General features: G+C 47.6%; 1 protein-coding gene across 32 annotated transcripts in view; it reads left to right on the top strand.

Annotated features, from left to right (window-relative positions):
* The window catches only part of LOC100121268 (protein groucho), a 136031-nt gene that overhangs the window by 9048 nt on the left and 99032 nt on the right, over positions 1-27951 (top strand). For 19 of the 32 annotated variants that reach the window (XM_031925093.2, XM_032597084.1, XM_031925080.2 and 16 more), the window contains exon 2: positions 4272-4587. In XM_031925093.2, coding sequence (XP_031780953.1) covers positions 4272-4587 — 316 coding nt within the window. Of the gene's footprint in view, positions 1-4042; positions 4203-4271; positions 4588-21126; positions 22574-27951 lie in introns of those variants that run through there. The other 13 variants (XM_032597092.1, XM_032597085.1, XM_032597091.1 and 10 more) reach the window with 3 other exon arrangements.

Here is a 27951-nt window from a genome sequence, read left to right as displayed (position 1 = left end):
ATTATATACCACTCGACACAGTCATCGTCGTCGGCTGCGCTGCGTGAAAGGCGAAAATGACTCGTGCGCTTATGAGGACAGGCCACAAAAGAGGCTACGCTCGGTCGAGCAGCTGGTCCCTATTCCCCTCCTATTTTTTCGGGAGTGTCGAGGTTTTCGGTTTGATTAGTTCGGGGTGACAGCGAGAAAGGGGAAAACGAAGAGCTTAAGCTCGATGCACCCCCTCGACACCCAATGAATTCCTCGGACAGGTCCGCTCACGAGCCGATAATGACACCAACATAGCGCCGCCTCTGCTGTATAAGTAAAGCCTGCGCGCACTCGCTCGTGGCATAATCCCCATAGCTACAGCGCGGAGGGCAAACAGTCGCGGCAGTGGCGCGTAATTAGAAACATCATTAAAAGTGAAATTAGTTTATGTTTGCTTTATGCGTCCCCCGCTACGAGCTCGAGTCTACCCTTTCTCTCTGTCTCTGTCTCTCCCGGTGGCGCAAGAAAACCGCACAATAGTTCGCGGCCTCAGCACCCGAGGGTGCCTTTTGCGCAGGAGGCTGTGCGCATGGAGATGTCGAAAGCGCGCGCGACTCCGACCTGTGCCTCATTTGCATGAAAAACAGATGAAGAAAGTTCGGTTTAATCCAGCCCCCTGTCCCACACCCGTATAGGTATATCATAGCGCGGGGTGACGCGCAGACGGGGCGGAAAATAATTGCAGCTCGCTCGAGTGCCTCTAAGTCCACACGCTGCATCGACTACGTGCAGGAGAACACTATAGGCATCGCCGCGTTCGGTGTGTATTAAATTACACTGGAGGCGCGCGTAAAAACCATTTGCAAATTTACATCCTCGAGTGTGTTTGCCCAGAGCCCCGGGAGCCGACGAGCGCGACGAGAGCGACGAGACAGCCACCCGCGCACTTTAACGCAGTACAGAGAGCTGAGAGATAGCTGTATACGTCGAGCCGTGTCCTCCATCAGCCAAGAGCGAAGCTAAAGCACTGGCGACGAGACTAGATTGATCCCGAGCTCGCGGGAAGGGGTTGGTGCGATGCTCGGATATAATGCGCCCGGTCTATACACTACGCTGTAGCTGTATAGAGGACGGATTTATTTAAGGGCGTGTATTCAGCCGAGAGACACGATCCCGACGCCTGTCTACACAGGAAGCTGCGCAGCGCGCGGCTCACAAGCAACGTACATACGCGCTTGGTGCGTGATGGAAGAGCGAAGGGCTCGAGTTTTATGGGCGACATCTGCGGGCAGTTCTGACCCCCCGGCGTGACGGGACGCGCGTCGTCTCGAGGCTATCGCGCTGCGCGCATTTTCCCTGCTGGAGAAGAGCGAAATCGACCGTTAAAAACCGTCTGCAGGCGAGGGGTCGAGAGCGAGTAATTCTATTAGCGCCGGGGCTTAGGCCATCACCGATGTCGTACGGCCTCGTTTCTTCGTTATTTTTCTCTGCAGATAGTACACCGGTTGCTCATGAGCTTGTCGCGCTCGGTGCAGGACAGCTACTGCGCGGAAAGAAGTCGAGCGAGAGTTGGCGAGGACACGTAACGAGGGGGACGGCCTAGCGCGGCGTGACCAAGTCCAAGTTGATTTTGATCGGCTGTCAGTCACGCGATGCGATGCGCGTTAGCGATTGCGTGTGATGTAAGCTGTTGTGAAATCCCTTTTTGATCATTGCCCTCTTGCTGCGGGGGCGACGCGGACTCTTTTCGAATTAACTTTTTTACAGCTAGATGTGCGTGTGTCATCCAAGTAATCGGGGTTGTTACTCGTATAGTTAGAGGAACGAGGGTTCTTTTTTAATTCTAAAGCACGCAATGCCAATTGATTCGCAACTTGTTCGAAAAAATAACGATTCCCTCAAAAAAGAACCTTCTCAATACGCGGAAGCATCATTCACTTTGTCCAGCTCGTCCAGAAAGTCTCCCACTCATCTACACGGCTACATGCATCGACCCACTCGTCGCGACGGCCCCTAAACACATCGCCAGCTCGACAGAGCGTGTCTCTCACCGCTTCCTTCTGCGCGCCCTCTCCGCAAGCCGTATAATCTTTCTCGCGCGTCGACCACTCGACTTTCCACCCCTGTGTTATAACACAGCCGTATAGAATATCCCCCTCGACACACACACACACACACGCGCACACACGCACACACACGTATAGGAGCGCCGAGCGAGTGAGAGATCGAAGGTGCTTCCGGGTTTTCCCCTCGCTCGCGCAATTTGTTACGTCGGCGCTTATCGGTCGCCCATGGAATATCACGATCTCGTGGCCGGATTCGAAGAGAGGGGAAGCTTTCGGAGGCTTGATAAGTGCGTCATTACGCCAGCTTTGACCGATGGAAAGCGTCGTCGGCCGCCGATGCTGCGTCGAGATGGCCTAGAATATTATACGTGTTTGTATTGGCGTGATTTGCGAGACCGACACGGGATTAATGAGGGTGACCGTGAGCGCGCGGGGGTTTTGAATTTTTTTGCTCTCGACGAGCGCTTAATGGATTGGGATGATTGGGTACTTTTTTTCGAGGATCCATTATGTGTAGCGAGATTGATTCGGACGTAGGTTTCCAACAACAGCAGGTCGATGATACACATTATGTACGAAGGCTATGCGAGAGGGTTCGCATCGATTTTCACATCACGTCAAGAACGATCCACCGGCTACGGAAGAGAAACAAGACATCGAGCCGTCATACACACAGTGTGTGCCGAATCTCACGTTTTAAAATCCCTCCTCTCTCGCGGCACAGCGGCGAGAGCCGGCCTAAGATCTCTCGCATTCCCCTGAATTTTTCACGCGTCACTTTAACGATTCAATCCCGACCCCGTATCGTCGCCCTCGAGCGCGCGCATCATCTCCTCCTCCTCTCTCTCTCTCTCTCTCTCCGGATCTAATATCTCATATCTTGGCGGCACTCTTTCCGCCCACGCATCACGTTGAACGCGCACGTTATATAGAGTACAGGCCGCGCGAGGTGTATATATATATATATATATATATATATAGAGAGAGAGAGAGAGAGAGAGACGAGTAGCAGGCACTCGGCGGGCGAGCGAGTACACGTGTATACACGGCGCTCGTTACCGAGTGCCATACACTCGCTCGCGCTCATACATACGTACGTACACGCCACTCCCGGTATATAACGCCGGGTATAAGTCGTATAAGGCGGGTTATACACTCTCCTCTCCCTCTTCTCGCGAGCTCATTAATTAATCGCTCGCCGCGCTCTCCCGTCTCGCTGCTTGCTCGTGTGTGTGCGCGCGCGAGAGAGAAAAAAGAATACATCCTCGCGAAACGAGTCGAGGCGGCCTTTTCTCGGGTTACTTGCGATGCAGCATCGTTATAAGAGAGAAGGGGGCAGCGACGCGAGATCCATAAATACTCGCCGCTCGTGTTAATTCCGCGCCGGAGCATGGAACCAATCCACTACCGGTATTAACGCTCCGCGAAATCTCCACGACTACTACTACTACTACTCGATCCTATGTGTGCTTTTATTTTCCGGTGCAGCTCGCGACCGCACGACGCTGCAGCCGAGAGGGAACGACTTCTGTTTCTGCCTCCTTTTTTTCGCGTCGCGCAGCTCCTTCTCCTTTTTTCACTCCCGCTGCGGCCGGTGACTTTTGTTTTTCTTCGGGGCGACGCGAGCTGTATAGTTGCAGCTCTTTTATTTGGAGGTGAATTTATGGAGGGGGAAGAATTTTATCGCTAATGCACGCGGAGTTGAGGAATCTCGATGCGGTTATTTATTTCGCGTATGCGAGAGAGATACCGTCGATTTTTCTCTGTTTTTGTTAAGGGGGGTTGATGATTTTATTAAGGTATCGGTATGTTTGTTGTTATTAGAGATGCTCAAAGTGTCTATACCGATCCCCGCGGGAAATGCGATGAAATCGTCAGCACCAGGTGTGTATAGAATAATATGTACTATATAATAGAAAGCTACATCACAGCAAACAAAAGTCCATTTCAAGTGCTCGTACGCGCCTGGGTGTAAAGCTAATCGGTTCGCCGATTCGTACCTATATGATAGACTCGCTTCAACCGTGAAATTCGAATAGTCAGTCAGTGTATCGTTCGCGCTGTAAACAGAAACTTTTCTCCTGTTTTCGTCGTTTGCCTTTCGGTGTTGTTCGGCTAGTGCAGGCTTTCATGTTAGGAAGAAAACTGAAATTATTATTTGAATCGGTAACAATAATTGCAATTTTCGATCGATGCATCATAAAAATAGAAAACTGCGTGATAACTGATTTACAGGCCGACGACTGCACCGCACGATGTAAATAAAAGTAAAGCCGATGGAGCTCTGGGCGCTCGTGATTCGGAAAAGAACCATCGAGATGTCTCCGAAAAGAAACGCAGGAACCAAGGAAAACAGTCTCATACACCTTCTAAAATAAACAAAAGCCTTGATGTTGCTCAACCGGATGTGATGGCCAACAATCAACAACAACAAGAACTATCTGTACCAGAACAGGTACACCGACAAATAATGCAACAATTAGATCAACAACTACAAGATCGACTACGATTGCTACGACTACAACAACAACAACAATCGCAACAACGACAAGTAAGTGCCGTGCTATTTAGTTACTATAGCCGATGTGTCGTTGCAAGTTCAATACAGGTTTCGCACAAGTTGCTTTGAAATCGCGTGCCTTATATTATTACATGCATGTATTATATTCATGAAAAAAGAATCTTTCTTGCGTATATAAGATATAAGTTAAAACTTGAAATGGGCGATCAAACTGTTATATTGTGCAAAAGCAAAAATTGTATAAAACTATAAAGAATACCACTTTACCGATCCTGTCAACTCTGCAAATGTCAGGGAATTTCGTTTCCAACTTTCGCCATCACCTTATTGAAATCGGACATAGATTTCCTTGCACGACGAAATTTTCCCCTCGAGCTGTATCAAACACGAATCACCGACCCCAACGACGTTATCATGAACACCGCGTGAAAAATGAAAAATCGCCGTCGATTAAAAGCAGTCAAACCCACGCCAGCTCATTCCTCCCAACATCAGCTGAAAAGCCGCGCGCGAATATTTAGAAAGTCGTATAATTCGCCGGCGTCCGAATGATCGCGCTCGGGCAAGGCAATCAGTCAAGATTAATCGTAAGCTCGTAATCCGAAAGTCAAGCATAACTTTTCTCTCGCGCGAATTCTCCACGGCGACGGCGGCGGCGGACAGATTACGCGACTCAATTTACGCTCGTGTACGTGCATGCGCGCTCGCTTGTGTTAATTTGTCCTCGCGCGCGCATAAAACGTCGAAGGCGTTATTTGTAATTTGGCTAACGGTATTAAAGCCGCTGCCGCCGCCTCGCGCAAGTCATTTGTCAAGGCGGCAGCCAGCTTTCTCAATTTATTTATACGCGTAAATGCCGCGGTACCGGCGGACTGCTGCCGCTATGGAGCACTGGGGATAGCTAGATCGTGACAATTTTATACTCGTCCGTCGAGGATAAATGACTCGATGCTTTTGATGCTTATTTTTCAGTGTGCGGGGAATTGCAGCGATTTATTATTATTATTATTATTTATTTTTTTTTTTGTTATTTCGCGAATTTGCACGTCTATGCAAAAATATAGGTGCTGAAACATTTTAGCAGCTTTGGCGATGCTTAATCCTAAAATGCGCCAACAATTAAAAACGTACTTGATCCTCTCGACTGCGTATATAGTGAAGCGTTCATTAAGAGCTTATAAAGTTTTTAAGAGGATTAAAGGCAATTTGATTTATCATTTTAAAATCCCAATTTCAAAACCTTTACTCTTCCGATGATTATATAGGGTCGTAAATTTTCATTCATTACGTCGCAAATCCTAAAAGCGTTTCCATCGAGAGAGAGAGAGAGAGCGAGAGAGAGAGAGAGAGAGAGAGAGAGAGAGAGAGAGAGAGAGAGAGAGAGAGAGAGAGATGAATATTTCATACTTGTTCTGCGTGTGTGTCGCGTGAAAATTCAAATGACGCATTTCCAATATGCCACGCTTCTGTATGTACAATATAGCTGCGCGGCTGTAATTTACAAATGAATTATATACGCGGTTGTACTTCAAATTTTTAATCAACTAAAATATTATAAACTCTATTTATTACTGGTAGACTGTACATGTGCGTATACATCGTCGGTCTCTCTGCTGTATATAATATTCAGGATACGCGGAGAGAGATAGAGAGAGAGAGAAAGAGAGGGAGAGAGAGAGAGAAAGAGAGAGAGAGAGAGAGAGAGAGAGAGAGAGAAAGAGAGAGAGAGAACTATGACGAAAAGCCATTAAAGGAATTAGTTTTAATTTGTTAGCGCGCGGTATAACATCGGCTTATTTTTATACCTCGTGACTCGGAAAAATAAAATGTGAAAGCAATAATAAACTGAATCTTGATTACACAAGATTCGAGCGCGACGATGCTTAATTAATACGAAATAGCAATGAATCATCCTGTTCGTTACAGCCGCGAGAGACTAAGTAAAAAGAGCCGATAGATTAAAACCTGAAATATGCCTCCGATGCACGATTTCCAGAGCGTGTGATCAAAACGCTGTATAATTACGGATCTGTGTATACCTATGCTCTAAATATCCGTACAGCGTACAGCATGATCAAAATAAGCGCGCCTAAATAAAAACATTAGCGCATATTTATATCCCTCGATATCGCAACGAGATCCGCTGCGTGCGCAGTGCACATAACGCGAACGGATGCGCGCGCAGTTTGAAAATGTATGCGCGCCAATTAACTCTCGTATGAGAGCCACCGCGAGCGGCAGTGCAGAAGAAAAACGAAGTCGAGAAGGCATTAAAGCAATCAACACCGCGTGCGGCAGTCGGCCGCTCTCGTGGTACTTTTGCATGGATTACCGCACTACTATGCGAAATATCATCCTCGAGCGAGAAATTCTCAAATGAGAGCTTAACGATCGCAACAGTGTATATAAGTAGTATAGAGGATACACTATAGATAGACGAAGTGGAGGGAGAGAAAAATCCTTGACAGCAATTACGACAATAATTTGCCTGCTGCCGCTTGGGCGCTTTTATTTATAGTCCCGGGCAGGCGGCCGCTGCTGCTCGTTTGTGATTTCGCGGCGCCGTGCTAATTGAACGCGCTCGGTTCCTCGAGAGAGAGAGAGAGAGAGAGAGAGAGAGAGAGAGAGAGAGAGAGAGATGACGACGTATAGACGACGACGCAGACGCCGCCGAGTCGGATCCACACGTTTTCTGCGTGTCTGTGTTTGTGTGTGAGTCGGCTATACATATTCGGTGTTTGCTCGGAGTTTGTGTGCGCCGAGTCTCACTACTGTGTATAGTGTGTCTGCGCGTTCGAAAAAGGATTCTTTTTCGCGGTAAATAATGAAGTTCTGAGCGGGCTTCGGCGATAAATTTGGAGGCGGGAGGAAGCGACTCGTGATTCAACTTTCAAGGGAGTCCAGTACTCGTTTTTCTCGATTCCGGGACTGCTGCTTGCTGCGTTATCCTTTTAATATTCAGCGGGATCGAGAAAGACGAGAACCAGTGTGAAAGTAACGATCGTTCATTCGTACACCTAATCCAAGTGAAAAAAAACGTTGTCAGGATACCCAACGAGATTCCAGTTACACACGTGCGACGTCGAACAAGCCGACGAAAAAAAAAGAATAACGCGTACTTAATTTGCCCGAGGAAATATTCAATCGGCCGCAAAAAGCTGCTGCCCTCTCCCTTATTAAAAGAGCGTACTTTCATCCTCGCTAAATGCCAGAGAGGCGTTTCGCGGCCGACATATAAATGCAAATCACAGAGCGAGCGTATCGTCATTATCGCGCTGGGGGCGCATTAAAAATTACGACGACGACTATCGCCTCGTCGTAATGAGAATCGATCGTCCCCCTACGTACGTTAAGATTTGCGACGTTGACGGGGCGCTTTTTCCTTTTTACGCACGTGTGTGTGTTAGGGCTTCCAAAGCAATTTCGGTATTTTTGCGAAACGCTATTCGCGATGATGATGACGAAGCTCTTTTTCCACGCTGCACACATATAGCGAGAGAGATTTATGCAGTTGTCGGTCGGCTGGTAATTAGCTGATGCGTTTAATGGCTCGAATGATTGGTTTTATTGCCCCGTGTGTACTTAGTTCTATACTATACGTCAACGTTTTGTTGGAGGGATATGTGTACACATACCGAGAATCAAGCTGACTCGCGCTGCTGCAATTGAGAAATTTTCGATTGTGCGAGTGTATATATTACAGCGAATTAAGTTAATTGGCCGTTCAAGGTGAGCGCCTGTGTGTCGATAAATAATGACTACGAACGATCTTGTATAAGAGATAAGCGCGGATGTGTTCCAAACGAGCGTGAAAAAGGTGTCTTGCGAAATTTCTCGCAATGATTTTTTTTTTTTTTTTTGTTCTCCAGAAAAGTACATAATACCCTCGCTTTCGTTCGCCGTCGCTCTCGCGTATATTTATCGTCGCGGCGGCGTCTCAGAGAGATAAGGCAGGGGATCAAATATTTGCGGTGTATAGTGTCGAAGCTTTGCCGCGAGCGCATTTGCACTATATATGGATACGACACGGGTATAATGCGCGAGAGCTAAAATCTCAATTATATTATTATAGAATTTCAGAGTGGTATAGACGTAACGAACGTTTTGTGCTCGACGTAACGCGCGAATCTGCCTGTGTATACAGACAGTCTCAAAAAAGTGCTTTATTGTTTACAAGCTGCCGCGACAGCTAACGAGCCATTGTTGTACCGAACGGTTACGTATATAGACTTGTGTAATTGGGCAACGACTGCTCAGCTGTTTTGTAACGAGAAATAAAAAAGAAATCCGACGGGAAGCAGGTTCTGAAAATTTCGATCGACTATACGTCCCAGTGCGCCTCTTAGCCTACATAGAGCACAGAAGAAGAAGAAGAAGAAGAAGGAGAAGAAGAGGCGAAGGAGAGCGCGAGAAGAAAGAAAATCAAGTCGCGCGGCGGAAGCAGCCAAGTACGGGAAGTGCTTCTCTTAGCCGATAAAGCCACCGAGTAGGCAGGCGGCGGAGAAGAGGCAGCGAGAGAGACCGGGACGAAGTCGCCTCGGGTTGAGAGCATCGGCGCGGTTAGCCGCTTCAACCGCAGCAGCGACTGCTTCCCTCTTTCTCTCTCTCTCTCTCTCTCTCTCTCTCTCTCTCTCTCTCTCTCTCTCTCTCTCTCCTGAGCCATTTGACCAAAGGCTTGGCGCGCAAAAGGGATACCGATATCTCGCTCTCTCTCTCTCACTCGCGAAAGAGAAGGCTAGCTCCTCGCACACAGAAGCAGCAGCAGCAGCTAGGGAGTTCTATCCGCAGTACACGGGGCGAACACGCAAACCGGCTGCGGCGACAGGCTCGGCGCATAACCGCAGCAGCCGACCGAGCGCGACCGACAGCTTCGCCAACACTTTCCGGCTGCGCAGGCAGCTCTCGCTCTTTCGCGCCCGACTGAGCGCCTTCGGCTCCTATACGTGTGCGTGTGTGTGAGTGTATATACCTTTATAGCAATGTGTGTGTGTGTGTGTGTGTGTGTGTACAAGACACGAGAGGACGCGACCTGAACCTGACCGACCAATCGCATTACGCCCCCGCTCCAGTTCGATCAGATCTCCGAGAGAGAGAGAGAGAGAGAGAGAGAGAGAGAGAGAGAGAGAGAGAGAGAGAGAGAGAGAGCGAGAGAGATAGGCACATAGGCTTGTTGGGGATTTATACTCTCTCCCGCGCGGCTCCTTTTTTTCGAGCGGCGGAGAGAGAAGGGGGGATTAGGGGTGGATGCTTCGTGCGAAAGGGTTTCGGGATTGCGGAAGGTTAATGAGGTGCGGGATGCGCCTGAGAGTTTGAGGATGAGCTATTCAATCTTGTGTGCGAGTATTGATGAGGTTGGACGTCTGCGCCGGGAAGTATATGAGCTGGGAGGCGGAATCGCTCTCCGATGTAAGGCCAAATTTAATGCGACAACTCGAAAGTACCCCGAGATTTTAGATTTAGATTTATTTATTTTATTTTTCTGTACATTATATTGTACAATATTTACATTTTAGTAATTGCTGTATATAGTGTTTTTAATTTAGTTTGGGTGATAGATGTGTGTGAGATGGAATGTGCAATGGAATGTGATGAGGGCGAGATGGGAAGATGCGAGCTGTATGTGGAGAGTGAGCGAGTGTCGACTAGGACTCGATGTTGTCCTGAGCCAAGAAGTGGCGTTTGGCCAGTTTTTTAAAAAGTGTGACAGAGTTTGTGTTCCGCAGATGAGATGGTAAAGCGTTCCAGAGATATGAGGCGCTGACATGAAATGACTTCCGCAGCGTCTCTGTGGCGAAGGGAGATATGTCCAGGGGGGTCACCTCCCCCCTCACAGGGCGGAGTGCAACATGGAAGTCGAAAAAGGCCATGATATAGGCTGGAGTGGCAGTGTTAAAGAGCTTCTTTAAGAAGCAAGCCATGAAGTATTTTCGACGTCCAGTGGTGGTGAGCCATTGCAACTCACGCCTGTAGGGGGAGATGCGCTCGTCCCTTCTCACGCCATAGATGTAACGGATTCCCATGTTTACCAGTCTCTGTAGTTTGGTGTCTAGTTCTTGAGTCAGGTCGCAGTACACTAGTGAACAGTAGTCAATGATAGGGAATAATAATGCTTGCACAAGGTGCTTGCGCAGTCATTGATCAGTGCTCTTTCTAAAAAAATTGAGTCTGTACATTAGTGAATGGGCACGTTTACACAATTGTGTGACGTGTTCTTTCCAGGTTAACTTAGAGTCGAGCACCAACCCTAGACTGCGCACAGATGATTGGTATTCGACCCGGGCTCCCCCTATATTGATATAGGCATTAGCAAAAGTTGGCAAAGCGTTTATGTAATAGGGAGAGCCCAGGACGATTGCCTGCGTTTTGCGAACGTTTACTTTTAAATGATTCTGTGCAGCCCAGCCTGAAATCCTGTCGGCGTTAGCAGTCATCCTCTCGGAACAGGAGTCGAGCTCCTCCAGGCGGCATTGGCGGTAAACGTGCAAGTCATCCGTGTATATGAGATGAGATATGTCGGAGTCGAGGCAGAAGCTGATATCATTGATGTACAACGAGAACAGCAGAGGATCCAGGATGGATCCTTGCGGTACCCCGGTGTTGAGTGGGCGAAAGGTGGAAAGTTCCCCATTATCACCAATGACAGCCTGCCCTCTGCCTGTTAGGTATGAAGAGGTTAGCTTGCTGAGTAGCTTGACGTGACACACAGTGTCAAACGCCTTACTAAAATCGAAAAGAAGAAGGAGTGTTACCATCTTTTTGTTGATCCCGAGCCTGACATCGTCGGTCAGCTTGATAAGGCCTGATTGTGTACTGTGTCCGGAGCGGAAACCAGTTTGGAGATTATCAAGGCAGAGCCTCGATTCAAGATGTTCAGAGATTTGCCTGTGAACTAACCACTCCAGTGATTTAGACAGAAAGCATAGTAGGGAGATCGGACGATGGTCAGTTAATGCTGTTGGAGAACTGACTTTGTTTAGCGCGAGCACTAGTGACTTTTTCCAGTCAGAGGGGAAGCATGACTCGCTCAACGACAGGTTGAAAATACGACAGAGGATGGGAGCGAGTATTGGCAGTGCTTTATGAATTACAACCTGTGGGATGCCATCACTGCCCCTTGCCTGGGAGTCAAAGTGAATGATCGCGGCTGCTACGTCCGATTCCGTTATCTCCCTAAAATTGAAATGTTCGGGGGTTTTCTGACCCTCAAGCTTGCGCAGATAATCCTCAACAGCGGGGGTTAGCGGATCGGTGGACACACCGCTGAAATGCTTGTTGAGGTCTTCAATGGAGAAGCGAGAAGGTGGTTTTTCTTTGGAGGTGGTGATTCCAAGTCTCTCAAGCTCTCTCCAGATCTCGCCGACGAGAGAGAGAGAGAGAGAGAGAGAGAGAGAGAGAGAGAGAGAGAGAGAGAGAGAGAGAGCTGGTTGTCGAATTCGGATTTTATCTTTTAAATATTTTTAGTCACACAAATATTTGCACGCATCGACCATTTTATACTGCGCAGCTATAATAGAGGCAACGAATTTAAATTACGACGTCGATAAAAAAAAATGCTCATCTCAAAACAATAAATACCCAAAAATATAAAACGGATCTTCAAAGCGTTAAAAAATGAACGCGGTTCCATATACAGCAGCGCGGAATCATCAAAGATGAATTTCAGAATTTCGCGCGCCTGACGCGAACGATAGCGCGCTGACGGAGGTGCTGAACCAGAAAGGGTTCACTGAACGCATTAACCAAACGCGCGCGCAAAGGAGTCTTTTCCAGCCGCCGCGCGGCGGTTTTCTGTGTCGAAAATATCTGTGTGCGTACGCGTATAATGACCGCGTTTAATCCGTTGAATCAAAGCTCAAAGTGAGCGCGACCGCAGACACGAGCTGCCGCTTTATTTGGCTAATGCGTCGGCGGCAGGAATGACTTCCGATGCTCGTGTCTGTCTATTATAAACATCCCCTTTTTTCGTATTCTACTATTCGCGTTCCGGTTTCCCTCGAATACGGCGAATATTATGTAATACGAGAGTAAATTATGCGATGCTTTCCATTGAATTTTCGTGAAATCGCGCATGAAGTTAATTTTAATCTCGCGCGATTTTACGCCGAATTATTTTCTCGCGCGATATGTTTAAAATGTTAATGAAAACATTTCCGCGAAGCTCGCGACCGAAAATATAATGGAGTTCCGAGTGCGAATGCGCGCGGATTCGTTTCTAGAGCGGGAATTCCGAATCGAAATATAATTCGCACCGAGCTCCCGTGAAATATATGTGTATAACGATAAATAAACAAAAAGTATTACACGAACCGGCGAATAAATCATACTTCTGCGTCAGAGAGTTCGAGCTTTATACGCGGCTGATTAAAAAAAGAAAAAAATCGTTTCCAATTAACAAAGCAACCCACCAGAGCACACACACACACACACACACACATACGCAGCCGATTTTCCCGCCGTATTTTGAAATCATCGACGCTCGCTCGCAAAAGTTCCCCGCCGCAGCTCTCTCGAACAAAGTAAACATTTACAAAATCCGAACAAGAGAGAGCAGAAAGCGTATGCGTATCTATACAGCTGATTTGTCGCGCCGTCGTCATCGTCAGGGTTGTTCGATCGAAATTATACAATCGAGGCGGGGGAGTAGTCTGCCGGTGTTTGCGCGTCAACAATGAGCCCGATAATCCGAAATACAATGTTGGCTTATGATTCCGCGCTCGCGGAACTTTCGAAAGCCGCGTTTTATCGAAATATATAACGAGAGCGCGCTGTTGGGGCGCGTGAGATAAAAGAAGAAATTAAAAACCGGGGCTCGTCTGTAGACTCTGTGCGCGTATTTGCGACGGTGTGATTGATGAGAATTTACCGTTATTATACGACGCGATTTATCAATTTTAACGCGGTCGTTGTTATTGCGCCTGATGAATTTTATTATATAGGCTGCTTTAATTAAAAGTCTCGCGACGGGTATGTAATAGGCTTATACATGGGGTCGCGTTCAATTTTCTCCCAACAATATGATTGCTCCTCGGATGGATGATAATTTTGACTAATTAATTTTCAGAGCGCGGTTATATAATCTTCTAATAACAAACTCGACTCTGTAATTAACTATTTGTCAATTTGAATTTCGACGATAATTGCCAACACTGCGCCGCGTTGAATGAACGAAATCTTCCGTCGCTCGTGTGCGTGTAATGTATTAAATTCATTGGGCTTTCCTATAATATAACACGCTCTCGTGCGCAGTGTGTATACTAATTTGAAGCTCATCGCGAGCTAACATTAATTACGTTATTAAATTCGGTACTTTACATCGACATGTAAACAGGCGAGGAGTTTTAAATATGAAATCGAATCACGTGCGATTATTAAATTACGGTAATGTAAATGTATAACACACGCGTTAGTTTAATAAATGGCTAATGCGTTGCACTAATAAACTTATATCAACCATGCACACTTTGTTATTCGATTGGTTTTGCATGCGCAATTATCATTGCCTCGTATTATGTTTCTGGCAAAAAAAGAAACGTTATTACGCCTTTTATCCGAGCGAAATAGCAAGAAAAGTATATACCCGCTGTTAAATTCATACACCGAGAAAACCGCAGACGATATTATTCGCGCATATTTTTCCGCATCGACTTCGAAAAGTACTATAATCGCCGCAATTTAACGGCTTGTAAAATTCAAAATCCCGCAACTCTCTCTCTCTCTCTCTCTCTCGCGGCCGAAAAAGCGGCTTCCCGGAACAGCTTATTCGAGAGAATAAATTATCGAAAAAGCTCTCCCGCTCGATAAATAATTTTCAAGAACAGCGCGCCGCGCGGCAAAAACTCGCGCGCGCGAAATTCCTCTCGCTTTTTGCCTCGGATCTCCCGCGCGTTATGTATATCGGAAAAATTCCTCGGCCTTTTTTCGCGCGCGAGAGAGCTTATAAAAGCGCCTGCAAAAAGCCCTGCATCGTCGCTCGACGACGACGACGTAATAATGGCCCGAGACTCGATAGAAATTAGCTTTCGTCGCGCTCGTGGGACACGTATATGCAGTGTGTACACGGCGCGAAATCAGCGCGCAGGTCGACTATAAAGACGAAGAATATAGACTTTCCTCTTTGCGCGCGTTCGACGTATTAATTTTAATGACGATGTTAAATTATGACGGAGAGGAAAAAGCCGCGCGCACACAGCACAGCACTCTGCTCTCGGGTTCCCCTCGTGTGCGGCTTTCACGTGTAGCGTAATTTTGAAAGATTGTTTTTCGGAGAAAAATGCCGCGGCCCCATTTTCGTCGGCACATATTTCTTTCGCCTGATTCTCTGTTCTCGGTAATAATTGATCTCCTCTCTATAGCTTCGGCTGCTGTTTCATACGGAGGATAAATTCTCGCTTGTTTTATACTTCTGTCGAATTTAGAGCTGTCACGCGCACACAGTCTGCGACGTCATCGTTATAAACCTTAACAGGTTTTAAATTCTAATTATAGAGCGCGTGAGCATAGCTTTGACTATACACGCATTTATGATATAAATATACGTGCGCGACGAACGCTTTTAATTTATCGCGATGGAATTTTAAGCAAAACGAAATAATTAACGAAGACACGCAATAGAAATACTTCTGATAAAATAGCTGCCTGGCTTTTTATACGCTCCGTTTCAGCTCGAGTATAATAATTTCCGACCGACAATGTAGCCATTAATTCTTTTCCTTTTATTTTTGTTTCTTATATACTGAAAACATGTTATCGACGTCGAGAGTTTCTTTTTCCATCGTTTACAAAGCTTGCAAGATGGATTTTTCACGTCGGACAATAGCACACGAGCTGGGGCAAAAAGTCGGCTTTAACAACGAGCCTGTAGTACACGGCAAATAAACAATCGCGTAATAAAGCTAAACGGAGCGAGCAGGAAGTCGCAATAAGAAAGTCATTACGAGCGCTCGCTCGCGGGAATGGGACGTATCAATCCCCGGCAAATAATAACTCAGCGTTTCAGCGGCTCTTAAAGCGACTCGTAGTTCGAATCTAATTACCGCGCGACGTAAAAAATCCTATTACAATTTCAAAGCGCGCACTCGTCCGTTTATTAAGACAGGCTGTCACGGCTAAGTATACGCGAGAGATTCGCGACGGTATGTGTACGCACACCGTGACAATTAGAAAACGTAATATGGGCGAGCGCGCAGTGATTACCCGTATATATGAGAACCTCTAGCACGCGAGAGCGCCGAAGGTTGAGTTTGCGTTTTTTTTTCTCCACACCTATACGGCCGTATCGCTCTCGTGCACGAATGCAAAGCAGCGGATACAATGCGCGGCCCGCGAGAGGTCTATAGCTCGGCTCTACCGCGTATGTGTACGTGCATATTATAATGGCGTGTATACACACGAGCTGCGAAGCATGACAATGGGCTTTTCTAATCCTTCTTGGATTAAGGACCGGCTATAGGGTCAGTCCGTGCTCCGCGCGCTACGTGCGCATGCGAGCCAAGAGAGAGACTACGTATACCTGTATACGGCACGAAGGGAGAATACGTGTAGAAAGAAGAAGAAGAAGAACGAGGTCGAAGCAAGAGAAGCGAGGACTTCAGGTAATGGGATCGACGTTTCGTTATGTTACTTTTCCATTCTCATCCGTCGATGCGCCTTCGGCCCTCTCTCTCTTTCCACGTGTCTCTTTCTCCCGATCTCGGCTCTGAAATGCTTTCTAGGATTCAGCAGATACGTTCCAAAGCACACTGTGTCTCTCTCGCTTTAAAATGCTTCCTAGGATTCACCCGAGATACGTTCCAGAGCAAAGCGCACTTGGCGTCTCTCTCTCTTCTCCTCACTCTGCCGCCGCCGCCGTCCTTATTCGTCGAGTTCCCGCGTGTACCTCGTTCGACTCTCTTCTTCCTGCCTGGCATAGTCGTCCTCTCTCTCTCTCTCTCTCGCTCTCTCTTTCTCCCTCTTTCGCCCTCTTCTTCCATCACTCCCGGCCGCCTCCGTGTTTTTCCCCGTGTAGCCCCCTATTTTTCATGTTTCGCTGCGGCTTCGCATAGCACCTTCATTCCATGGGGGCACTCGCTTTCTCTCTCTCTCTCTCTCTCTCTCTCTCGACAGCAGCGCGGAGACGAGGCCAAAGGCGCGCAGAGCAGAGTCCGCGCGGACTCGACGAGCGGCAGTCAGTGTAAAAACTCGTCGGAGCGGATTGGTCGACCGAGCGCTTTCATTCGACTCTTTGCCGCTTCGTCGTTCAGGCGAGTGGGGGAATCCCAGAGGTGATTGGCAGACCGACGTCTGGCGGCCCTGCTATTGGCTGCGCCGACTCGAGCGAGCCAAGTTGCGAGTCCGCGCGGACTGGGACCGAGTATATCGCCGTATAGCTCTAGCTCTCTCCCTCTCTCTCTCTCTCTCCTTTATACATGGCTCTCTGCACCAGCGAGAGAGAGAGAGAGAGAGAGAGAAGCACACAGGACGATAGCGGCAATCAAGTAGGAAACTGCTTGGGACTGTGTGCCGCGCGATATTCACATAGGGGCACCCCTTACTACACACCAATACAGCCGTCTCTCTCTCTCTCTCTCTCTCTCTCTCTCTCGCTCTCGGTTCGAGCGAACTGCTGAGCTGCCGCGCTGGTATATATCTACCACCCGCTTTGCTTCGCGCACACATTAAACTTGTCTTTTGTGTGTCGGCGTGTGTGCGAGTGAGCGAGCGAGCGCGCGAGGCACTCGCACTCTCGGGGGGCTTTTACGCGTGTTGGTTCGCCCTCTCTCTTTCTCTATCTCTCTTCCCCTATATAGGTAGAGAGTGTGAGAGAGAGAGAGAGAGTCGCTGCACCAACACGAGCAGCCGTTCAGTTTCTCGCTTCGTCTCTTTCTCTCTCCCTCCTTCACTTTTGCTCGTCGCTGCGCTGCGAAGGGGTTCGAGGGGTAGAGAGTCGGAGGAAATAGGAGGCGCCATATTTGTGGCATTGCTCTCCTCGCTGTGGGCCAACTCGCGAACTCTGTGTGTGTCGGTACGAGTGAGAGAGGGAGAGAGAGAAATCACGAACGAAAGAGAGAGAGAGAGAGAGAGAGGGAGGCGAGCGTCGCACGGGAGGGAAGGAGTTGGCGGAGAATTACGTAAGACGCGTGTATAGATATACTCATGCGAGCGGGAGTTTATGCGGACATCCGCGTGTGACGACGACGACGGCCATTTTGCGAAAAACTTTCGGGGCTGCGCGCCTGTCTGTATACATACACATCTCTTTCCTCTGGTGTATACCTATATATATAACACGACGTTTGCGCGGAGCTGCAGGAGCTGCTGCTGCTGCCGCCGCCATATAGTGGATATATGTATATATACTGCACGAAGAGAGCGAGAGAGAGAGAGAGAGAGAGAGAGAGAGAGAGAGAGAGAGGCAACCGAGCGGGGCTAATACCCGTGTATGTTCATCACGTCGTTTCGCTCTCCGCGCTTTTAAGCGACTGATGCGCGCAGGAGGCGAATGACGACGACGAAGACGACCGACTATACCCACTACCTTATACTACTACTACAAGCGTGCGAGCGACTACCACCTCGCGTTGCATATTTTTCTCTCTCCTCCTGAATATTCGACTCGCTCCCTAAAATTCAGCGTCGTCGTGTGTGTATTTTTACGCTCGTCGATATACACTGCGCCGGTAGAAGAGAGAGAGCGAGAGTTTACGTTTATATGCACGTCGCGCGGGCCCGAGCGCGCATTACTATACGGGGCTTGTTGTCGGAGGAGCGAGAGAGAGAGAGAGAGAGAGAGAGAGAGAGAGAGAGAGAGAGAGAGAGAGAGAAAGAGAGAGAGAGAGAGAGAGAGTCGGTATAAAAATATTGCCGCACACGGAGCATGTGTATAGAGGTAGCTGCGCTGCTCTCCGCGAAGTGAGAGAGAGAGAAAGACCATACAGCGGCTGCAGTGGATATACCTACACGAGAGAGACCACTGCTTGTTGGTTGCCCCGCGTGTGCGCGCAGATGGAACAAAGAAAAGCAATTTCGCGCTGCCGCCTGTTGTACACTGCCGCCTCCGCCGCCACCGCCACTGTGTGTATATCTATCTCTCGTTGCTCCCTTCCTCTGTGTACACGTTTTCTGCGCTATCTCCGTCGCGCGCAAGCTCCCTCTCTATCTCCGTCTCTATTTACAGCCACAGTCAGCCCGGCATTAACGGGCTTATAGCGCAGTAATACTTATTCGGTCGGACGTGAATTCAAGCCAGAACCGCTTAATTGAATCAAAATCCGCGCGCTCGCGAGAGCCCCGATTTTTATTAGCCTCCCACGCGCGTTGACCCATCGCTGCCGCCGAGAAAAGCGTTGTCGGAATGAGACAGCGAAAAGCGTGTGTATACGTGTAGCAGGGCGCTTAATTTCTTAGAGTGAAAACAGCAATTTATAAGGAGTTAAGTATTCGAACGGCTGTATACGCGCGCGTTTTGCCCCTCTGCAATTAGAAAAAAAGCGCGGCGATAGGGGTGCGGGAGAAAAAGAAATAACCCGAAGGGGGAAGCGAAACTCACTCCGAAACGGAGTGTAATTATGCGCGCACGCGAGAGTTAAGTCAATTTCCCACTCAAATTAGAGAGTTGCACAATTTTCTCTGCGAAAATTTCAGAGCGAAAGAGAATTAGTAAACGAGTGTGCGCGCGCGCGCGCGCGCGAGAGAGAGAGAGAGGGAGAGAGAGAGAGAGAGAGAGAGAGAGAAACAAAGAGAGAAAAGTGAAACGAGGAGCAGCGCGGCAGCAATGATAATTCGGTATATACATGTGTACGAGGGCGAGGAGAGACCGAGATACAGTATATATCTGTATGTATATGCGCACACGTATACAACACAGTCGAAGCTTGAAGCGGGACGTCGGCTCGGGCCTGCGACTGCGTGTCGAGGCGTTCGTGCGTTTAATAACCACGTCGGGCGTTTCTGTGTGCATGCGTCACGCGACATTGTGGAGATCGCTCGTCGACTAGTCAATGACATACAGCAGGCGAGCATGAATTATATCGTCGATGTGTACGCGCAACACGCACGATTCTCTCCCCTCTCTCTCCATTACTTTTTCCCCGCTTCGTAAAAAGGCCATTTTCGAAATTCCGAAAAATTCCCCCACGCGCACTCGTCTATGTGTATACAGGTACTGCACAATAGCGCGGGAGGCTCTAGATCAAATTTCCGCGTAAGCGGTTTAAACGCATCACGCGTATTATGGGCGTAGCGCTACACGCGTCCTCTATAGCTATGTATACGCTAAAACCGGGAGTTAATGGTTCGCGCATTAATTACGCTTATAACGAGATTAGTCGGAGCGAAAATACCGCTCGCGGAAGATAGAGAGGATAAACTCGCTCTTCGTTTGCGCGCATCGATCGTCTGCAGAGAGAGAGAGAGAGAGAGAGACAGAGAGGGAGAGAGAGAGAGAGAGAGAGAGAGAGAGAGAGAGAGAGAGAGAGAGAGGAGTACTTAGAGTGTGTATACGAAAGAAGGAGCTGGGACGGAGGAAAGACGACGTCGAAGTGAGCGCGGAAATCCGGAGCGCGTTTCCCCCCGCAACTTCTCCGAGAGAGTCTTTCTCCAGCTCGTTTTAATAAGGAAGCAAGAAGAGCGTCGCTCGGAAGACGAAGAAGAAGCAGAAGAAGAGAAGAAGCGCCGTGATTTTCGTGGCCGCGTTTTACGCTGCTAAGCGCGCGAGAAAGAGAGAGAGAGAGAGGGCGCAGGCTTTTACGTAACGGAGCGACTAATTGTAAAGGAGCTATCGCGCTCGCGCGCCGGTTAATACCATGGAAGTTTTGCCGGGGCCGGGGTTGCGCGCGCGCACGAGGAGAGCTGCCTGCACGGCAGCGAACTAGCGAGCGTGAGAGGGACAGACAGTCGGGAAAGAGATAGCCCGCAGAGAGCGGAGAGAGAAGCGAGCGCAAGAGCGAGCGAGAGAGAAAGAACCAGAGGCGGGGGAATACTCCGACACCGCGCGCCGGAGCGAGACAGAGCGAGAGAAAGTGTACGAGCGACGAGGACGCAGTCGCCCTCTCTCTCTCTCTCTCTCCGTACACCGAAAGAATGTGTATACGTATGCGAGGAGAGGGAGAGAGAGAGAGAGAGAGAGAGCTGCCGCTGCACGAGCACAAAAAGCACGCGCGCGTGTGTGCGAGAGATAGAGAAATAAACAGCGAAAGCGTGTGCGCGCGGCGTTCCCTGTGTGTGTGTGTGCGTGTGTATACAAGAGCGCGAGCGAGAGAAAAAAGGAGCGAGAAAGCAATAAAGAGCGCTGAAAGAGAGCGAGAGAGAGAGAGAGCGTCGCTTGCTCGGCGTAGTTAGGGGTGTAACGGGGGCACGGCGGCGCGCGGGGGAAGCGCGGCGCGCGAATATCGCTCTCCGTCTGTCAGCTCTGTGTGTGGGTATATATATACGTGAGGCTCTGTGTGTGCGAGCCGCTGTGTTGCCAGAAGTGCGAGAGAGGGGCAGCGGGTGGGGGGGGGGGGAGAAAAGCGGCGTCGTGGTCGTCGGTGACGGCGGCGGCGGCGGCGAGAGAACCACCGCCAGGTGGGGATGAAGTTGCCCCCTCTACTCAGCAGCCCGTCAGTCGCTTCGAGGCTGCCGCCGAGAGAGGTTCGTCGCTGGTGCCGCTCCGCAACAGCGCGTCGACGTGATTCTGCTTCAATCCCCGAGTCGTCCACAGCAGGAAAGTCGAATCGTCAGCAGCCTCGGCGTTAATACAGCTATAGATCGTTGTCGCCTTCGAGCGCCAGCGTTGGTTCCGTATCGAGTGTGCAGTGGTGCGGTACATAACCTCACTTTTTCTCTCTTGCTCTCCACTCGATCGTTCTCGGAGAGAGAGAGAGAGAGAGAGAGAGAGAGAGAGTGCCAGCGCGCAAAGTGGTGTGTCGTCGGTGCAGCCGAGCGCACTCGCTTGGCTTCGTGTGAGCGGTGTCACGAGTTCTCCCGCGCGCTTTCGGCGTCGCCCCGGAGAAGCTTCGATATCGGCTTTATCGACTCCACGCCGCCGAGTGCCGATCCCCAGCGGTGAACCATCCGATTCGCTGCAGCAGCCGAGCGAAGGACAAGGATAGCGTCTGCACAATATCGCGCGCGCTCTCTCGCACCTCGTGCTCCACTCCTCCGACTCGTCGGTAACGTCGGGCACCTGTGTTATCGGCCGAGCGCTCTGCCGTCTGTCTGTCTCTCTCCTGCCGAAGAGGAGACGCGCGCCGCGTCTCTCTGCATCGGCTTTCGCTTTCCATCGCTCGAGTGTGTCCGCCGACAATTTGTGCCGAGTTAGTTCGTTCTTCCTAGCCGTGCCGAGACAAGCTCGGAGTCGGGCTGCGCACAGTGTAAAACAGTCCGGTGTGAAAAGTGAAGTACGACAGCACGCTAGCAAAGCAAGCCCATCGAGAGGTGCTGTGACAGTCGATTGAGACTCGACTGTGGCTCGTGCGCGTGGGCATTGAATTCGGATGGCGTTCCAACGCGGCAGGAAAAAGTCGCCCAAGAAGTGCCGCTGCGGCTGGAGTCTTGTGGCGCAGCAGCTCCGCTCCCTCGAGGCTGTCTAAGTCGAAACTGACGTTTCTTCGTTCGAGAGTGCGTGGCCACTGCTTATTCCGTATACCGGGAAAACAACAGCGCCTTTCAGCCGTCGGATCGTCGTCGTTATCAGTGGTGCGGATTTATTCTGGCGTATATAGCAAATATATACGTGCGTCGAGTGTAGCGAAGTGAACAAGAGTGAACACGTAAAGAGTGAAATATTATGAACGTCGGCGTGATTGATAATAATTGACGCCGCCGACGAGACTGTTGTGCTGGGTTCTGAATCCTAAGCGTTAGCAGCGAGAGCAGGACTGTGTATTTCCCTTCTAGCAAGAAGTCGGGAGGAGGAGGAGCGGCCCGAGAGTGCCGGCGTAAGAAGAGAAAAGCGAGGAGTAACAGCGAGGAGGAGGAGGAGAGAACGACTGGGAAAATGTACCCGAGCGCCGGAATCAATGCGGCCGCCGTGGCGGCGGCTGCAGCTGCCAGGCATCCGGTAAGTGGATACTTATGTGTGTAAGCGTATATAGTGATACTCCGTGTGCGCGGACGAGCGAGACGCATTGATATATGAATGCACGTGTGCTTGTGTGAGTGTATGTGTACGCATATACGGGCTCGAGAGAGCGAGAGCCGCGGAGGTACATAATGGCGAGAGGTTAAATGCGATTATAAAGTGGGAGAGAGATTACACGCACACAACGCGTTCGAGTGGTAATTAATGGTTTTTATATTGCGGGCCGCGGCGTTTAGTTCGGCTTAGACCGACGACGATGACGATGATGATGATCGAGTCACTGATTTAATTGGCGCTGCTCGCTCTGTTGTGAAGAACGACGATCTGTTCTCGCCGCCGGGCTCGATTACCGATGTGGAAATAATGAAAACCATTGATTATCAATCGTTAACGCGCTGTGAGATTGTTTTGGTCCGAATGCGAAGTACAATGGATTCACAGTTTTTTTACTGCACAGACGAGTAAATATAAAAGCCATTATTGCTCCAGTTCAGCGCTGTTATGAAATCTAATGAAATTTTATACCACGGAGAGTTGTTGCATTTTTCTATTACTCATGAGCTATTTTGTTGATGCGTATTATTTAAAAAAAAATCGAATACAGATTTTCCAATCCGTTTTAACTCGTGTTTAACCTTGTTTTCGTAAATCAACAATACATAAGTTAAAAAAAACTCTCAGCCATAAAATAGATGCAAAAATCAGGTTAACGACTTCATTATCTTTAACTGTATTTTAATGTCCAATAACGGACGGACTTATATTTCATTCTTATGCAGGCAGTGTTCGCTTCGAATGTGTTTCTCTCTGCAACGAAAAAAATTTTTTGACAAAAAATATTCGTTCAAAACAATTTAATGGAATATAAAGCAATTATTATAAATCGTTTTACTATTATCGAGATGATATTCCAGTTCTGTTCAGACGTCCAATCGTTGCGTCAAGTTTTAAACAATCTCAAAGCCCATTGCAGCCGAATAAACAAACGCAGCAAACAAAACACGAGCCTCCGACCTCCGGAAAGATAAAAAAATCCAGAAACAACACAGTCTGGCTTATAAAGACCGCGCACACCTTCTCCTCCATAATACATCTTTAAAAGCGGCGTTTATAGCGCTCGGTCCCGCATGTGCCGCTGCATAAACACACATTAAACTCCCGCACGCACACTTGCACTCTCCACCGCACATGTTTACGCCACTACTGCACTCTACATACACACACAGCAGCGGCCGTAGCCTCAGAGCTGCAGTGTGGGAGGGAGAGAGAGAGAGAGAACGAGGGAAATTTAACGTCCGGCGATTACCGGCGCGCGAGAGGCGTGATAGATATTTAACCACGTGCGATATTATGGTCGCGCCGAGGTAAACCGATACAGTGCCTCTCTCTCTCTCTCTCTCTCTCTCGCTCGCTAGCTAGCTTGCGCAGCCGGCTACTTGGATACGCGTGCGCTACTGCTGCAGGCCGCTCGAGAGCGTGACAATTACCCGAGGCCGCAGCCGTCGCTTTGCTTGTTTACGCGTAATTTTCCTACGCGACTAGCTCTTTCGCGATACGCGCGCGGTTTTCACGGAGATTTTTGTCGGTTGGGTGGCTGGACGTTTTTTTCTTTTTTCATTCTCTTTGTCGAGAGCGACGTTTGCTTTTTTCCTGCGGACTGTTACACACGCGGTTTTGCTCGAGGTTATGTCGAATAGTTTTTTGCGAAGGCTACGATTAGAAATGTAATGAGCTGTAATGGAGTTGATGATAGCGTCTATCGGAGTTATGTTGTCAATTCGTTATCTAAGTGGGTTTGCAATTTTGCATATTCATGCTTAATTTGAAGCGGTATTTTTTTCTCCTCTTTTTTTTCGTGAATGTAAATTTGATTTTTGTTTACAAAACTGTGTCAACTGCATGTGATTCGAGCGGCAGACAAAGAAAATTCGTAGCGCGCGAAAGATTAGATTCTTTTAAATTATTCAGTTTTAGCTGCCAAACGCGATTCAGCGCAAATATTGGTATTAAGAGCGAAACGCTATTGTTACTACATCCCTCAAAACTATTTTTTAATAAATATATTAATAATGCTCAATGTCGTCATCATTGGTTTGAATAGTGAATTTGAAGAAAAGTTCAGTATAAGAGTCAGTGGGTTTGTCTATCGTTACAATGCCTTTTATTTGCATTATAAAAAAGCTATACAACTGAAATTTTACACAGATACTTACTTCATATTTTCACATCGAGGTCCATATGAATTTCTTAATTTAGCGTATGAAATTTTGCTTGTAGACAGTTACACAGAAACTACCATCTCTAGAACATTGTATGTCTGGTTTCCAGTGTATTTTTACATGAAGAAAGTGATAAGTATCTTAGCTTTTTTGTCAAGGCATTAATTACAATTTTGACTTTTAACAGTTGTGAGAGATTTTGAGACCGATACCTGTTACTCCATTTTTGCATTTATTCTCATTCAAAAACTAACAGGTCTAGAGAGCTCATATTTTGCATATAGATTTCTTTTGTGATTGTGGAAAGATATTTAAAGTCGAATCAACGTTAACTGAAATACTTTTGTGTTCGACTACAACACTCATGATAATTATTTAGTCGTATAGCATGAGTTTGCATTCACATCAGTGTCGGAGTCAAAATCAGAAGTTTTACAGTTAAAGTCGATTCAACTTTAAATATCTTTTCACAATCACAAAAAAAAATTTATATGCAAAATATAAGCTCTTTAGACCTGTTAGTTTTTGAATGAGAATAAATGCAAAAATGGAAAAACAGGTATCGGTCTCAAAATCTCTCACAACTGTTAAAAGTCAAAATTGTAATTAATGCCTTGACAAAAAAGCTAAGATACTTATCACTTTCTCCATGTAAAAATACGCTGGAAACCAGAAATACAATGTCCTAGAGATAGTAGTTTCTGCGTAACTGGCTATAAGTAAAATTCGACCTGCTCAATTAAAAAATTCGCATGAGCCTTGATGTGAAAATGTAAACGAAAACAGTTAAATCAACATCATCTAGGTTACCTATTTCTAGGTTACATAGGAAGTGACAGTGTCATATTTTCGTTGTCTAGTAGCCTTTTTACAATTCAAAGAGCATTGTATAATGATAGACTTAAATTTACTGACTCGGATACTGAACTTTTCTTTAAATTCACTTCTCAAACCTCACCGAGGGCGACTTTGGGCACAGAGATACAGTATATCTTCAAACTCTTTATTCATTTAATTGAACTTCTCACTGACATTAAAAAAAAAACTAAATAATATTCACACACTTTATTAGTACTTTAAATAGGGTTAGGGTGCCACTTTTCAATACACATGTTGTAATACTACACACTCTTGGTAATGATTAATTTTTACTAAAATTTCTTGCTAGTTTTATTACATATATTTTATCTGTTATCAAGGTTTTCACATGTCATTTTAAACACCTGAAACATTTCTACCAGGGTTATGAGTTATGACTGATTTGAGGGTTATGAATTTAAAGCGCGGTTCTGATCTTGTTGCCTAGGCAACCAACCAGCAACCAATCAGAATCACGTATTAAATGCTTCACAACAAAGGCCATCATTTTTTTAAGAGAGGAGGATAACAGCCCCAGCTGAGATAGCACACTACAGTCTTATACATATATATGCAATATTTTTTTTATCAACAGTGCGGCGAATTATGTCAACATAATTATTAATATTACTGCTCCATCTGAACTTTTCCGTTTATCGAGGAGGAAAGTTTCGTGGCAATTAAAGTCTCTCGAAAGATAATTTGATGAAAACTAATTTACCCGCCGATTGCGGCCGTATGATTAAGGACAATTAAATTATATTAATCATAAGTCATCTTTACTGATCGCGCGCGGGTACAGACAGAAATACATTAATTAATGATCTTTCGGAACTCAGCATAACTTTCGAATTAATAATTTCACTACTGTGATGCTAAAATACAAAGCGCACGCGCAGCAAATTCTCCGACTATTAGCAGCGCAATACGGCTGTATCAATCAGAGCAGAGCAAACATGGTTACGTTTCTCCGCAGCGCGCGCATGCAATTTGTAAAAAGAAAGAAAAAGGGCAAAACGCGCGCAGGCGCAGCGCACACACACACAAGGACACATCTCTCGCTCGCTGCCAAGCGGAAATCAGTTTATTCTTTTCCCCCCCGGTAATATGTGCCCTGAATACCGTGCGAGGGCTTTTTCATGATCTTTTCTACCCCGCGGCGATAATAATCATCCTCGTGTAGTCGAGTTCGCCGCCGCTCGTTTGATCGCGGGAAATGCGATTCTGCCAGTCTGGGTAATGCTGAAGCACCATCTGTCATGACAACGGCGTATTATTAAGATTTATCGTAATACCGCCTTATTCAAATATAAATGCGAGTGTTGCTGCCTGTTGGCTTCGGTGTAAAAAATGACTCTGTTTATGAGTTGCGAAAATTCAGAGGCTACTGCATTATTGTCGGGCCGTATAATGCGTTCTATAGAAATTGCATTCGATTGTGTGGGATTCGTGTTTATTTTACCGAGTTCAGCGTATGCATTCGAATTAGAGTATAAGTTATTATTATTATTAATCATCATCATCGTTATATACTGCATGCATTGTTCGAAGCGCTGATAAATTGCGCGAATAATGCAAATGCACGGTAAGTTGATATCTAATTAATAATCTCTACACGGTAATTTATCAGTTTGATTAACAAATATTGTATTCCATTGTTGCATCGAATCCCGATCAAAAACATAACGACGTACACTGCGCGTCTATCTATCGCATGCAGACATCGCGCGCATGAACCGTCTGACCCTCCGCAATAAAACAATGCGGAATTATGCACAACATCAAGAGAGAAAGAGAAAACTAGGTTATACAGCCTAACAAGCGCAGTATTGAATAGCGTTCAGTTCAGCTACTTAAAAACCCCCGACAAACAAGATAATTGCTAATATACAAGGCTAGGCTGTGGAAAATCAGCAAAATCCCCGCTCGACTGGTGCATCAATCTCTGCTCACACGAGGAAGCTCACGTCTCTCGGTAATACACGCGGAGCCACGTGACTGCACTCGATCTCTCTAGCTGTGGACGCATAATACGCCTAAGTACGTACTATATACCCCGCGGCACAGGAGGAGCGGAGTGGGGGGCAGCGACCTTCTGCGCGCTCACTCTTGATGCGGCCAAAGTGCCCGAGACACGTGTCTCCGGGAGCGAGGGACTATATCGCGCTCCCTCACGCACGTGACCTTCGAGTTGGCGGTGCCGATGCCTCGTGCATGCTCGACTGCGAATTCGACACGATCTGCCGGATGAAACTGCGCGCATGGAAAATGGGAGATTGC

This window comes from Nasonia vitripennis, chromosome 2 (genome assembly GCF_009193385.2).
Source record: "Nasonia vitripennis strain AsymCx chromosome 2, Nvit_psr_1.1, whole genome shotgun sequence".
Taxonomy (NCBI): domain Eukaryota; kingdom Metazoa; phylum Arthropoda; class Insecta; order Hymenoptera; family Pteromalidae; genus Nasonia; species Nasonia vitripennis.
The sequence above is the reverse complement of the archived record's forward strand: the minus strand, read 5'-3'. Positions and strand labels throughout refer to the sequence as shown.